Below are 14,253 nucleotides of genomic sequence, written 5' to 3' on the forward strand. Positions count from 1 at the left end.
TAGGCCAATTCTTACTATCAGTTATAAATATTCCAATATCTTGAGGGAGATACGTATTAATTTTTAGAAAATATTTAAATGTGGGCTTAACCTATAAGATTGATCCCTTACCTAAACTAACCTTTGTTTGAGAAAATTCTTGATTTGGTTTTAGACTGAATTCTGAGTCCACAAGAGCAGTAACAAGATATAAGTTTATGAATCAGGTAATAAATACAAAATAAAATTTAATTTTGAAGATGAACTAAATTGTGACATTTTGCAACTAATTTATAAAAGCAATGACAGAAGGTAAAGAAAAGACTACATTTGAAAAACTATAGTATTTCATGTAGCTTTTTAATTTTTAAGATATGTTGAGCTTTTAAAATTTAAAGACATTTCTTGTACTTGGATGCAAGAATCAACTGTAATGAACATTCTTGCATGAATGACTTTTAAAATAATTTTGTAAGTAGAACATAGGAGTCTCAATGGGGAGTAATTGGTTGGTGAAGGATTTAGAAAAACAAACACTTGGCATCTTCAGAAATTCAACTGAACCATTAGGCGTCCGTAGCCTTGGGATTTTCCTGAAATTAGATAATTAATGAAATGGATCACCTAAAGTTTTATATAGCAAGGGAAGCTTCCTCCTTTCTGCTAGTATTGAAAGTAAAATTTCACTTTTTTTTAAAACGCATAAAGTAATAAATTACAACTTTCCTTTAAATGACAATTCTTAAAAGAGTAAGTAGCAGTTTCTTCTCCTGCATACTAAATTCACTTATATACCTGGGATTTGCTTGTTTGCTTGTTTTTAAAATGTTCCAAAATGTTCAGACATTCACTTGAGGGATATTTAATCATCACACCACAGTTGGTCAGGGTTGATTGCAACTATAGAAACAACTTTTATCTTTTATAGTTTTAACTTTTCTCTCTTACAGGTCCATCCAGATTACAGTGTGTAATTAGTAGAAGTTTACAGAACGATTACCTCCTTTCATCGTTGATGTAAATTGTTACAAACCTTATTTCAGTCTCTTCCAACTTACAGAAAATTGGATTTAAACTGATGGTCAAAATTACGGTAGTATTTCTATTCCATTGGAAGGCTCAGTGTTTGCATGTGGGCAGAAGTTACTAAGTATGTCTCTTAGAACTAAATGATGTCTGAGCTAGTGGTAGAAGTGAAAGTCTGTGCATTCAATGCAGATTTGAAGGATTTTGACTGGGAATTAGAAAAGAAAAAGGTAACCCCTACACCTGCTGCTCTACAATAACATTCACCCTAATGTTGATCTGTAGAGCACAGTGAGAAGACATACCAGGATGTAATCTTTTACTCACAGGGTCTAGCACCAACTGATCCAGGCATTCATCGTTGATAGAAGACTCTCTAGAGTCATCTAGTTTTAGCATCTTTTGAGTCCTCTTTCTGAGTTGTTTATGGTATTTATGTCTATTTGGAAGCTTATGGAAAATGAGCCTAATCGAAGTAGCAAAACACTATTATTGAGAAAGAAGCAGAAAAATATTCCAGAGGCAGATAAAGTAACTGTTTATTTCATTTGGTGTTTCACTGTGTTGGTGACCTCAATAATGGCATGATGATATTTTTCTGAGGCTGACTTGAATTCCACCAGATGCTTCTCATAACTTTTGATGGCTTCTTGAAGCTGTGTTTTCTCCACTGCTCCCAGGATGGCACGGAAGATCATATCTATGCCAAGGCCAAGAACAGCAACTCCTATGCTACCGAGGAGAGAAGCACCAATTTGAGCTAACACAGTGACCAACTTGTTAATTATGCCAGTTGTGATGTTTGAGCCCACGAGTTTAACAGCCACTGCGCTGGCAGCAGAAGTAGCTTCTCCCAGGATGACTGAAATAACCTTTTGTACTATTGCAATTTTCTCGGTTTCTTTTTCCTTAATATCCTGAAGTTTTCTATAAAGGGTGGGCTCTAGTTTATCTTTTAGTGCTTCATCAACCTTTTGCAATTCTTTTTGGATCTTCATCATGGCTTGGATGATGATATCACAGTTTTCTTTGATGGTCGCATCTCTTTTCATTTCAATGGAGGCCAGCCTGCACCCTAAGTGCGTATTTAAAACCCCAGTCAGCTTGTTGGTGGCATGGAAGCTGTCAGATAAGCAGTCTAGGAGCTCCTGGTGAAGACGATTTACTTCTTGCCGCCTTTTTGGGTTCTCTGGGTAGAGGAAGTCACTTTGAGCCATATTTCAAATATGATCTCTGAAAAATACAATAATAAATCTTTACTAGAAATCTTGAAAAATATCTGCTGGATGTATAGATTTGACCAGGAAATCTTTTACTTTATGAATAGCAATGTAGTATGCTATCTAAGGAATTTCTCAGAAAACTCAACAAGTTCTTCAAAACAATTTTTTGAAACTTGGAGTCAGTGTATGAAAATATGGGTAACATAATACAACTTGTTGATGCATTAATTATGGCATTAGATCTTGTGGAGGGGGGGAGATCCTAGATAGGAAAGATTTGTGTTTATCTAGCATCTGATTATTAATAAATGATTATTTCCAAGTAATATTTAATAACATATTTGAAATGGTTAGCTCTTGATTACCAGTGCTCCTTAATTTCCTCAACCTCTAGTCACCACATTGAATAGACCAACCAGATTGATTTTTCTAATATTTGGAATTAAATTAGTAGAGTTAGAAGAATATTAAGATCTCTGAGTTTACAGGGCAATAATTGCTAATTTTGTTTGTATACTCTGTTATCTTAATTTACAATATTCAAAACACTCTTTATGTCTTTACAGGTCAATTATTTGCTCTCCAAACCTAAGAGGCATCCAAAGGCAACACATATAACATTAGAATGTTTACCAAAAAATCCTCGTGATAACAGTTTATTTTCAAGATTCCTTAGATTACAATCTCACTTGGAGAGACAGTGGGCATCATGGAAGGGACAGGGCAGTTCTGACTATCTCTCTGGTTCTCCATTGGGAAAGTTTATAAATTAAATTATTTAGAATTGTCTATATTACACTTGACCATTATTCAGATACGCTAGAGTTAGCCTCAGAAAGAAGATAATGTCATTTCACAAATGTATTAGGGAATAAGTAACAAGGGTACATCACAGAATGAATAGAATAAGCCTGCTTGTGTCTGTACTTTGGGCTCAGAGAAAGAAGGAATAAGAAGGAATAAGCAACACCCTTCTGAGTGAATTTGGGTGAAAGTTTGAAGCTAGTGAGAACGATGTCCCTGAGTATGCACAGCTGGAGTAGCCTGACGATGCGCCTGACACGTGGATATTTCATTTGAATTCTTGGGAGAAAAGAAGGAGAAAATGGAGTCCTTTATACCTGTGTGGGATCTGGCACATCCTCTCTTTGTGTAAACAACATCCTAATTAATCTGGGCCCTATCTTTCTAGGACCATTGTTCGTAGCCTAGATATTGGGAACTCAGAAGCATGGGGGGAAGGAATGAAGATGTTTTCTCTCAAGAAGGTAAACATGAACATAACCTATCCTCCAAGTTATAAAGATACAGTTTGGAAATGGAAAGGGGAAAATTTTTGAAAATGGATTAGGAACATAATAATTTTTGCTCTTAATTTTAGGAAAATGCACTGGTACCCCTGGTGGAATAAATTGTATCATGGTCAGAAATTCATTTTTATCTTTGATTTAGATACAGTACACACACACACACACACACACACACACACACACAAACACACACACACGACAGATACAAATGTGCACAAATTAGAATATATCTCAATTCCGTTTAAAGAAATTGTTTGTTAAAGGGCTATTAAATATTCCTCAAACTCACCATTGGGTTGCAAACTGCAATTTGATAACCACAAATTGGGACTCTGATTTTTGCTTTTTTCTCCTAGAAATTTTACGTTAAACTGTTTTCTTTTTTGGTTTCTAGTTTTCAGATCTTATCATGCAGTGAAAACTCCAGTTTCTGACTTTGAATTTAGAAGATCACCAACTACATCCCCGTTCAGATATTTAGGTGAGAGGAGTCTTTCTTACCCTGAAAAAGTGGGAAATTTCTCTAAAAGCTGTCATATGCCATTATCTGAAGGCATAGCTTTTACAAAAGATGTGTGGTTCTATTTACCTCAGGATAAACACATGGAGAGATGAAGCTTTCTCCTTGATGGGAGGTTGAATGCTTCCAAGTGGTCAGTTCCTTCCCAATTAATTCATTGTTTTAACACAACTTGACAAATTAATCATAAAATACATCTGAAAGACTAAATAGGTGAGACTACTTACTTTTTTCAGGAAAAGTAATGTTGGGACTTTTTTCCTCCTCAAACATTAAAACAATATAAAAACACAATATTAACAAGTATTGTATAGGTGCAAGAGTAGGTGGAATCATGGAACAAAATAGTCCCCAAAGAAGATCCTTCTATATATTTGACTTAACATATAATAAATGTAGAATCTCAAATCAATAGAAATTAGTATTCCATAAATGATCCTGGCATAATGGGCTAGCTTGTGGGGTATTAAACAGTAATTTAAAAATATCAGTGTAACATATGTAAAAAAGATCAAATGATAAAATAGCTAGAAGAAAACATAATTTTCAAATGTATATGGAGGGCTTTATAAGCTTAAAACCAATGGGAAAAAGTCACAAAAATTTGACTAACAAAGATGACCACGTAAGAAGGACTGAAAGCAAACTGGTTAAAATGCAGGAAATATTAAAAAGTATTGGTTTCTAACTAGTCTTGTTATCAATACAGAAAACAGTCATAATCTAATAGGTAAACATGCAGACAACTCTGAACAGACAGTAAAAGAAGAAATAGTAGTAATTAATTGATGAAAAGTTTCAGTCTTACCAGAAATCAGATACAGTACTTTTTCAACTACAAAAGTAGTATTTCCTTTCCTTTACATACTCAAGCCCTTGCACATGCTCTTTTACACCCTTCTTCCTAGGTTGCAGATATCCATAATTTTGTGCCAGTAACAAGTCTGAGTAAGAGATATCATGATGTGCTCAGAATTATTTTTCACATCTAATGAAAAAAGACTAATCTTTCTGAGTCAGGCTTACCTTCTTTATTTCTTCCTTGGGGAAGGGGACTGAGGGTTCCTTATGCAAAGAGATCTTCGGCAGCCCTGCCACCATACCTGCCCCAGTACTGAATACAGTTTAAAATTACTTCCATCCCAACAGTGAGATAAATGCTAGAGAATTAGGTGGGGGAGAGGTGGGGTTTGAAGGTGAAACCAATTAATTATGTTTGGGACAAGTGAAATTTGAAGAGCCCGATGAAGGAAGTAATTTAATAATTCAGTAGCAATTTACCTAATGGAGAGTAGTACTTTACTGTTATAAGGTAGTATGCTAGGCTCTGTAGAGTATAAAGAAATGAAAGAGACATGGTCCCTGCTTTCGTGAAATTTCTAATCTAGTTAGGAAGTTAAGACAGATTTAAAACTACAACGTCAAGTTGAAGGCACTACGTCGTACAAAATTATAGATAGAGGTGGTGCTTGCCTTGTGCAAATTCAAATTTTAAAGAACTCACACTTTGAAGTAAGACAGAGAAAGACAAATATCGTATGATATCACTTATATGTGGAATCTAAAAAAATGGTACAAATGAACTTATTTACAAAACAGAAGTAGAGCCACAGATGTAGAAAACAATCTTATGGTTACCAGGGGAAAGCGGGGGAAGGGGGGAGGGATAAACTGGGAGATTGGGATGGACATATATACACTACTATATATAAAGTAGATAACTAATAAGCATCTACTGTATGGTACAGGGAACTCTGCTCAGTACTCTGTAATAACCTGTATGGATAAAGGATCTAAAAAAGACTGGATATATGTATACATATAACCGATTCACTTTGCTGTACAGCAGAAACTAACACAACATTGTGAATCAACTAGACTCCAATAAAAATTAAGAAAATGAAAAGCAAAACAAAAGAACTCATACTTTAATAATATTTACACTGGGGCCATGTGGAGACAGTCCGTCATCTAGGGAGGGTTAACAATTTGTAACCTTTCCAACTGACACTCTTAACTATGTGCTTGATACTTAGAGGAGAGGTTATACACCACATGAAAAATCTTAGTTGGCAATGTGCAGCATTTCAACTATTGCCCATGACAATTTAGTTCTGATGCTTGAATTGCTTACTTGTCTCAACAAAACAAAACAGTCTGCAATTAGTTGGAGTCACCCTTCTTAAAGATCACAGTTGTTACTTAGGCATGCCTCAAGTGATGTCTCACCAGTGATATATAGTACTTGTACCTGAGAGGAGTTCTGGGCCATATACTGTCCTCTATCTTATTGCATTTTCAGGGCTGATCTTTTAAATATTGACTTTAATGTTCAATCTTTTAAAATCATGTTAAAGTCATTTTAAAAAATGACTTTTAAGATGGGCATCAGCAGGTAGCTAAGTGGTGTACTTAATCCAGCTCTGATCACCTGCATCTTTTGTATGGCAGATGTGAACTCTTACACTATTTGTTATAACCTGATAGTGATGGGCAGTTCCCATCCACTTCTGTAGAGTGGAGTTTGTGCTGCTATTTGAGCATTTTATTGTAGTGGTTCATGAAATAAGTTCTAAAGAGCCCTGGGGCAGCCTGATGGGGAATTGCCAGCCAGCAGGTGGAGCGCTCGGTCTCTGGCACGCCAGTTTCACCCCACCCTTTGCTGAAGCAGCTATGCTTTCTTTGCTGCTCTATTTGGGCTGTGGGTGGGAAAAGTTTGTGTGATGAGAGAGTTCTTTTGCTAAAACAAAGTTCGGAAATCACACGTATTTTGGCTTGTTATTTTATTTAAAAAAGGAAGTAAACAAATCTGGAAGCACTGATACTTGATCTGCTCATCTTAGGAACTTGGAAACAAAGACTAGCTTCAGATGGATTCTTATTGGACCTAACTCATCAATTTTGTTGAAATAAGAAGTAAACACTCATGATTAAAGAGCATATAAGAAATAGGAGAAATACACTGACGATTGTATCTAAAAGTTAAAGTTTATTTAGTGATGCTATACAGTTCTTTTCGTTTTTCAGGAAAGGAACCACCTTGCAAAATAAAAATGTATTGATGATCACATATGTAAGTAAAATTTTCTCAGGATACTTTTGTGAATAACAGTACTGCATTGACTGTCAAGTGCTATAGGAATTTAAAGAGAAAATTTAATATGGAGGTCATTAGAGGAAGATTCATGGAGAAAGTGACAGGTGATTGTGCATTGATAGACGGTAGAATTATAACATGATGAAATTAAAAGATTTGATAAAACAAAGTATTTTAAAATAAAAGTTTATAGCAATAATATATAAACACTTTAATATGTAGGAGGAAAAACACCTATAAACCTACCATCTTGTTTTTCTTTTATTATTCCTTTCCAAAGTTTATTTAAATGCATAAGTATTTTTACCAAGTTGTAATAATAAGAAATAAAATTTCATCTTATATTAATTTACTTAAACACTTTCCCCTATTTCTAGTTTTATAATTATTTTATTGGTTATATAAAATATACATATTTATATTTATATTTTATAAAGTATTTCATATATCTTTACCATAATTTAATAAATTCTTAATTGTTTCACTGTCTTAATATAAGTATTTTAATACACATAGTTCTTTTTTCCCTCTTCAATTATCTGGATTATTTCCTCAGGATAAATTTCCAGAGGAAATTCAGATTATATAAATATACAATTTATTTAATCAATAGGAATAAAAATTTATATTACTTTTGATATGTATTGCAAATGCATTCCAAAAACTTTTACACTGACATCAAAAATAAATTTTTACAGCAGGACACTGGGTGTGTTTCAAAGTCAAAGACAATTCTGTTAAATATTATTGGTTTGAGGAGCATAAGGTCAAATTTTGAAGAGTTCTTGCTTTTGTGGAAATACATCCTGAAAAATTTAATGATGAAATGATACTGAGGTTTGCTTCCAAATAATCTAGAAGGCAGATTGGAGTAGCTTCATAGAGGTAATAAGATCAAACTTGTTTTGATAATTTTTGAAGCTGGGTTATGGGGGTGTGGGAGTTTATTATATTATTGTCTTTACTTCTGTGTATGTTTGAACTTTTCCCATAATAACAATTAAAAACAGAAAGAAAGAAAGAAAAAAGAAAAACCATGACCCTGTCCAAGCTTCTGATGTTTGGTCATTAGTGCTCTCTAAGGTTTTACCTTTCTCCAATGTGTCTCTTGTCCTCACTACCCATATTGGGTCCAGCTATCCTGCAAGGTTCACTTATCTGGGAGTGTGGGTATAGGGTATGGGTAAAGTCAGAAGCTTTTCAGGAGAAAATAACAGCTACTAACTAGTTCTGAGCTTCCTTCTTTAATTTAAATCAAAACCATGGCCTTTCATTAAAAAAAAACAAGGTTGATCATGGTGTGATGACACTCTGATATAAGTCTTTAAAAGAATATTTCCTACCAGAAAGCAGAATATCGAGGTCATTCACCAGCATTTATCAAATGTTCACTTGAGAAACCTCTGCCATATGTCTTGAGTAGACAATGTTCCTTGCCCTCAAGAAGATAACAGTCTATTTGGAGACACACAGCAAAGGCCCAGTGATATTTAAATGTACTATAACTTATGAAGGAGCATAGCACTATACATTAACTAGAACTGGATCACACATTCATATTTTCACAGACACTGAATGCTTAAATTAATGTTAACGACATAAAAGAAAATGTTACATTCCATGTAAACAACACACATTCACACAGGGGTCACTTCATCCTTATTCTTTTCTAAAATTGATGTCTTTACGAGTTTATCATCCCCTCTGACTTAATTATATAAGCTGTTAATTTTCTTCTTTCTTGGTGTCTTCAGAGACATAAATGATCACCAGGAACATGTCATGGGATCCGCTTAAAGAAAGTTGTTTTGTTGCTTTATTATAGTTATGACTAGGATTCAAGTCTGACCTGTTACTGCAAACACACTTTAATATGGAGAAACAGAGTATTATATCAATACTGATAGAAATACCCATATTGCTTACCTTGCCGTGTTTCTGAGTTCAGTGGTCCCAGCAGTTGTTGGGGAGTATTGTTGCAGTGCTTTTTCATCTGGTTTCAACTGGATGTTTCTAATGGAATGTGATGACTTACAGGCTTTGCTAGTCTCTGCTGGGTCCCTCTGCCTGTCTGGTTCATCGACTGTTTCTGCATGGTTTAGTTCTCAGAATTCTTTTATTTTCTATATTAATATAAACTTGGTATATATTAAGTAATATTAATTATAAGTAATAATTATAATATTTATTATAATAATTATAAGTAATTAGTAGTGCAATGGTAAAACATTAAAATTTTTGTTCTTTAATGGACTTTTTTGTTGTTGAAAAGTGCTATCCAACTGAGCTAATTCAATTCAGTAGACAAGATGCCTCTTTGATTGAAGCTCTCAGATTTTGGGTTCCCATCATGTCAACTTTTCCAGATATTAAACTTCCTTTAGCTTCTGTTGCATTTTGTACCTGTTGCTGATTGGTCTAAGTTCTCAAGAGATATAGGTACAGATATTTTCAGCCAAATGTGTTTTTTGTGTGTGTGCTCTTCTTTCCTGGCTGGAAGTTCTGCTCTTTATCACTATCTCTCTTGTTATCTTGGTTAATTGTCTTGACAATATAAAAACCTTAAAGATCAACTTGACTCCTTTCCCTTAATGCTTAGATCAGAGTCTCCCATGCTTCTTTCTCTAGATTCTGTCCTAATCCCCACTGATTCCTCTACAGCAAAGACACATCAGAAGCAAGAAAATCACTCAGCCTCAGTATAACTTACTGGAAAGACCATGGGCTTTAGAATTGTACAGTCCCTATTTTGTGTACCCAGAGTACCACTTACGAGCCATGTAACCCTGGGAAAGTAATTTAATCTCTCTACTTTTTTTTATAGATGTCATGTGAGTACTAGTTTGTAATTTATGGATTGGCATAAAAGGACTATGAGATAATAAATGTAAAACACTTGGCACAGTGCCTGTTTTATGGCAAAAACTTACTAAATGATAGCTATTCTTATGTTAACAACAAAAATTCCTGTTGTTATTGAGTGGGTAGAGGATTCGGAACCAAGATGCCAGCTAGGAGACTTGTACTGTAAAATCTAAAGGTGCTGCCCTATAGTTCTAAAGAAGGACCAAGTGGGGTATTATTTTACTTTTGTCCCTCTGGGTCATTTTGCATTTGACATAGCCTAGGGCCCCACCATGTAGGAACATGGGAAAAACGGGAAAAATGTATTTGTGGCCAGTGTAGCCGAAGTATGTATGGATGGATAAGTAGGATTTCAATAGATGTGTAAGGAGGTGGGGTATGAAGGAGATGATGCAGGTGAAGGGAAAACTGTGAACAAAAAGCTGTGGAGCATTTTCAGGGAACAAAATTAATCCACTATGCTGGTGGTACAGAGTATATGTGGGAGCAGTGAAGGGAAGGCAAGTAGTGGAAAACTGAGAGCAGTTTGTTGATGGCCTTAGATGCCATGCTAGGAAATTTTATTTTATTCTCTAGGCAATACTGAACCATTGAAGGTTTTTGGTTATGGGATAATATTAGGAGGTTTGGATTTCAGGAAAGTCAGTTTATACAAGCTGGATTAGTGGGTATGGACAATAAAGCATGGGTTACCAACTCCAATGCCTAAAGTAACTGGACAAGATATGTAAGTAATTGAAACACTTAGTGTAAGACAATAGAGTATAGAGGGTGAATGTCTAGTCTAAAGGGGACAACCTCAGCTCTAGGAAATTTCTCCAACTCAGAAAAAGGACTTAATGCTACCAGTTAATTTCATTTTTTCAATAATCAGTAGAAATCCAGATTTCTATGTTTCAATTTTTAAATTTGTAACTGATAAACATTTTGAAAATACACTGTGGTAGGTCAAACAAAGCATATCTGCTGGTTAGATTTTGCCTGTGGATTGCCAGTTTGTGACCCCTTGACAAAAATATTGAGATCAAATGTGAGACCATTAAAGTTGTCTAGATGAGAGTTAACTGGAGTGGTAGTTATGGGAATGGAAGGGAGGGGATGGATTGAAATAAGTTCAAAGGGAGTTGACAAATTTTAGGGACTGATTTAATATGGGGAAGAGAAAAGGAAAAGGGATTTGAGCCTCAATGATGAGGAGAAAGTGTTTTCTGAGGAGATGAGAGCAGTTTTGGATAATTGTATGGCATATATTGGTGCAGTCACTATGTGGAGATGACCAGTAGGTAGGTGGAAATGTAGATCTGGAGATCGGGAGAATTGCTGAGCCTACGCCATGAGGTTTAGGAGTCATCTGCATACAGATGGCATTTGTAGTTATGAGATCTTGAAGGGAGAAAGTGTACAGTATAATGGGGGCCAAAAACACAGCCTTGCGGCACTTAGGAGCCTGGAGAGGCATTGGTGGTATAAGGAAGAGAAACCTATAAAATAAATAAATGCTTAGAGAGGATATAGAAGGACCAGAGTTATACAGCATCATGGAGCCCTCAAGAGGAAAAAATCTTGAAGTAGGAAGAGGTATTCAGCAATTTTAATAATGCAGAGAACTCAAGATGGTTAAGGCCTGGAAATAGGCCAAGAGATTTGATAGTTAGAAGTTATTGGTGCCCTACAGGAAAATAGTGAGGGATAGAATAAATTACAAAGAATCTCTCTCTTGAGAAATTTGAGAATTAAAGGAAGGAGTGAGATGGAATCATTACTTGAAGAGAAATCAGAGTCAAACTTTTTTTTTAAACTGAATAGGGCAGTTTTTTTTGTTTTTGTTTTTGTTTTTTTGCTGCACCATGTGGCTTGCAGGATCTCAATTCCCTGACCAGGGACCGAACACAGGCCACAGCAGTGAAAGCCTGGAATCCTAACCAAATGAGTAGGGAACTGAGTATGTACGTAGTTAAAGGAGAAGGAAAAATAAAGAGGGAGCGATGGAGGATGCAAGATGTATTAGTCAGCTTGGGCTGCCATAACAAAATACCATAGACTGGGGGCTTGGACAACAGAAGTTTTATTTTCTCACAGCTCTGGAGCCTGGGAAATATAAGATCAAAGTACCAGCCCATTCAGTTTTTGGTGAGGGCTCTCTTCCTGATTTGCAGGCAGTCACCTTCTTGCTGCATCCTCACAAGGTGGAGAGAGTGAGGAAGGGAGCTCTCTGGTGTCTCCTCTTACAAGGACACTAATCCTATCGTACCAGGGCCCTGCCCTTATTACTTCATTAACCTTAATTACCTCCTAAAGGACCTGTCTCCAATTACAGTCATACTGGAAATCAGGGTGTCAACACATGAATTTTGGGAGGACTTCAGTTCACAGCACAAGAGAAAAGGGGAGATGATTGATAGAGCAGAATTCTAGAGGAAATACCAAAAGAGGATTGTGAACATTGGTTAGAAACATTAACATTTTTCTCTACTGCAGAAGAAGATGAGTTGTAATGAAAGTACAGAAAGGACAGGACAGACATTGGGAGTTTGCATTAGATGGCCTTGATCTTCTTTGGAATATTGCATTCTCTACCTCCTCAGTCTGCTGTTATCCACCTTTCAGAGTTACTTGATAGTTTATATATTCTGTCCGTGATTTTTAGTTGTCATCAGTAGGAAAGATTGGATGGAGTGTGCTTGCTCTATCTTAATTGAAACCAGAGCACCTCTATGTAATTTTTAATGTTTTATCCAATCTTTTTCACTAGATTGGATGGGTATTGAGGGTAATACCTGTGAATACTGTCACTCCATATGTCAGCATATCCAATTCAGGATCTAGCATGCAATATTTGATATGTAGTTTAAATTTAACGAAACCCCCCAATTCTACTCTGTTTTAATTATTTTTATTATTTTTTATTAAAGCACAAGATCATTTCTGTTTTAAAGCTTGTATAGCTTTCCAACCTTTGATAAGAGTTTTTCTCATGTTCAGATTATACTTTCAGTCTCTTTATGGTTGACAAATATACTTTTAGTTTTCATTTGGATTACTACTTGTTTTACAGTGCTGAAACATTTCTGCTGAAGAAATGTCTTCAGGGTCAGAAAAGGATAAAGAGAGGCTCGTTCAAGCTGCCAAAACCTTCTTCTTTCACATGCAAGATCTTGCTTCCTTCACAAATGCACTCACTGAATTGTTTAACAGCAGTATGAACACTCAGATCTTCTTGACGGCTGTGAAAGAAGATGGTAATGTTAAGGATGTCTTTGAATAGATGCTCAAAACTTTTAAGGAGATGCAATCTGCAGTGGTGGCACAGCAGGACAAAATGCAAAGTGAACCTTTATGTTCCAAGATTGCAACAGCTATGTGCTCTATGCTTGAGAAGAGTAGCAGTGTAAAGGAGTTGCAACAGTCAGCCAAAGAAATGTTCAAAAATGTCCATACACCGGTCATTGCCTCTGTGTTGAATAATGGTAACATCCTTGAGAGTTTGGAATCTTCTCTTTCACTCTTGATGAAATATCCCATCATGAATCTTCAGTTAAGTGACTTCTATAGAAAAGACACCAAAGAGCAATCAGATGATACCACATCTGAGAAAAGCCCAAGTCCTGGTCCATCCAAAGCCACTACAATAGACACCTTGAAAAAGTTACAGGATGCACTAAACACTGAGAATGCCAAGGATACCATCGAGTCAGCTGCAGAGCAGATGGAGCAAATTGTCAAAACTATGGGAGCAATCTTAGAGATCCTCCAAAAAGCCACAAAAACTATGGAAACCAAGTGTTCTGTGTTTAAGAAAGCCAAGAACTAGTAGGAGTGCAACAGTAGTGCTCATTTCTGTCAGAAAACCAATTCAAATCCTGCGAGTTTTTATAGGACTTTCTAAGACCTTGGATGCCAGACATGTGGTCTGTTGGGACATGAGTTTGAAGAGTAGTCACCTGGCAAAGCATTTACCTCAAGTTTTGCTTTATTCAAAAAAAATAAATAGTCAAAGAAACCCTGCTTGAAATGGCAGTTACTGAAAAGAATATATTGTTCAAAAAAATCAAGTATGGTATTATATTTCAGGATGTTTCTAAACATTGTATTTCATCTTAAAGCATAATTGAAATAACCCTCAACTAATTCCCACTCTTAGTAATTCTATTTCTAGTTCCTACAGTGCGAATTCCAGGTAAATGTGTACACTATCACTAAATAATCTGGTTCAGGCCTAGGAAACAAGACTTT

At 35.7% G+C, this 14,253-nt stretch overlaps 2 protein-coding genes across 2 annotated transcripts; one reads left to right on the forward strand and one right to left on the reverse strand.

The window, feature by feature from the left end:
• Window positions 1-943: 943 nt before the first annotated feature.
• On the forward strand, window positions 944-14,035 carry LOC309610140 (uncharacterized protein C12orf60). Its single transcript, XM_082352603.1, is given in 5 exon segments — window positions 944-1,072; window positions 2,795-4,019; window positions 7,086-7,131; window positions 13,076-13,282; window positions 13,286-14,035. Coding segments are annotated over 2 exon segments (729 nt in total). The 5' UTR covers window positions 944-1,072; window positions 2,795-4,019; window positions 7,086-7,131; window positions 13,076-13,099; the 3' UTR covers window positions 13,832-14,035.
• Window positions 1,066-13,068, reverse strand: SMCO3 (single-pass membrane protein with coiled-coil domains 3). The gene is made up of 2 exons (XM_082352604.1): window positions 9,082-13,068; window positions 1,066-2,238 (listed from the first exon to the last, which is right to left on the reverse strand). The coding sequence occupies exon 2, from the start codon at window positions 2,220-2,222 to the stop codon at window positions 1,545-1,547; it is 678 nt and encodes a 225-aa protein (XP_082208730.1). The 5' UTR covers window positions 2,223-2,238; window positions 9,082-13,068; the 3' UTR covers window positions 1,066-1,544.
• Window positions 14,036-14,253: the final 218 nt, after the last annotated feature.

This window comes from Balaenoptera borealis (assembly GCF_965194805.1).
Source record: "Balaenoptera borealis genome assembly, chromosome: 13".
NCBI classification, from domain to species: Eukaryota; Metazoa; Chordata; class Mammalia; order Artiodactyla; family Balaenopteridae; genus Balaenoptera; species Balaenoptera borealis.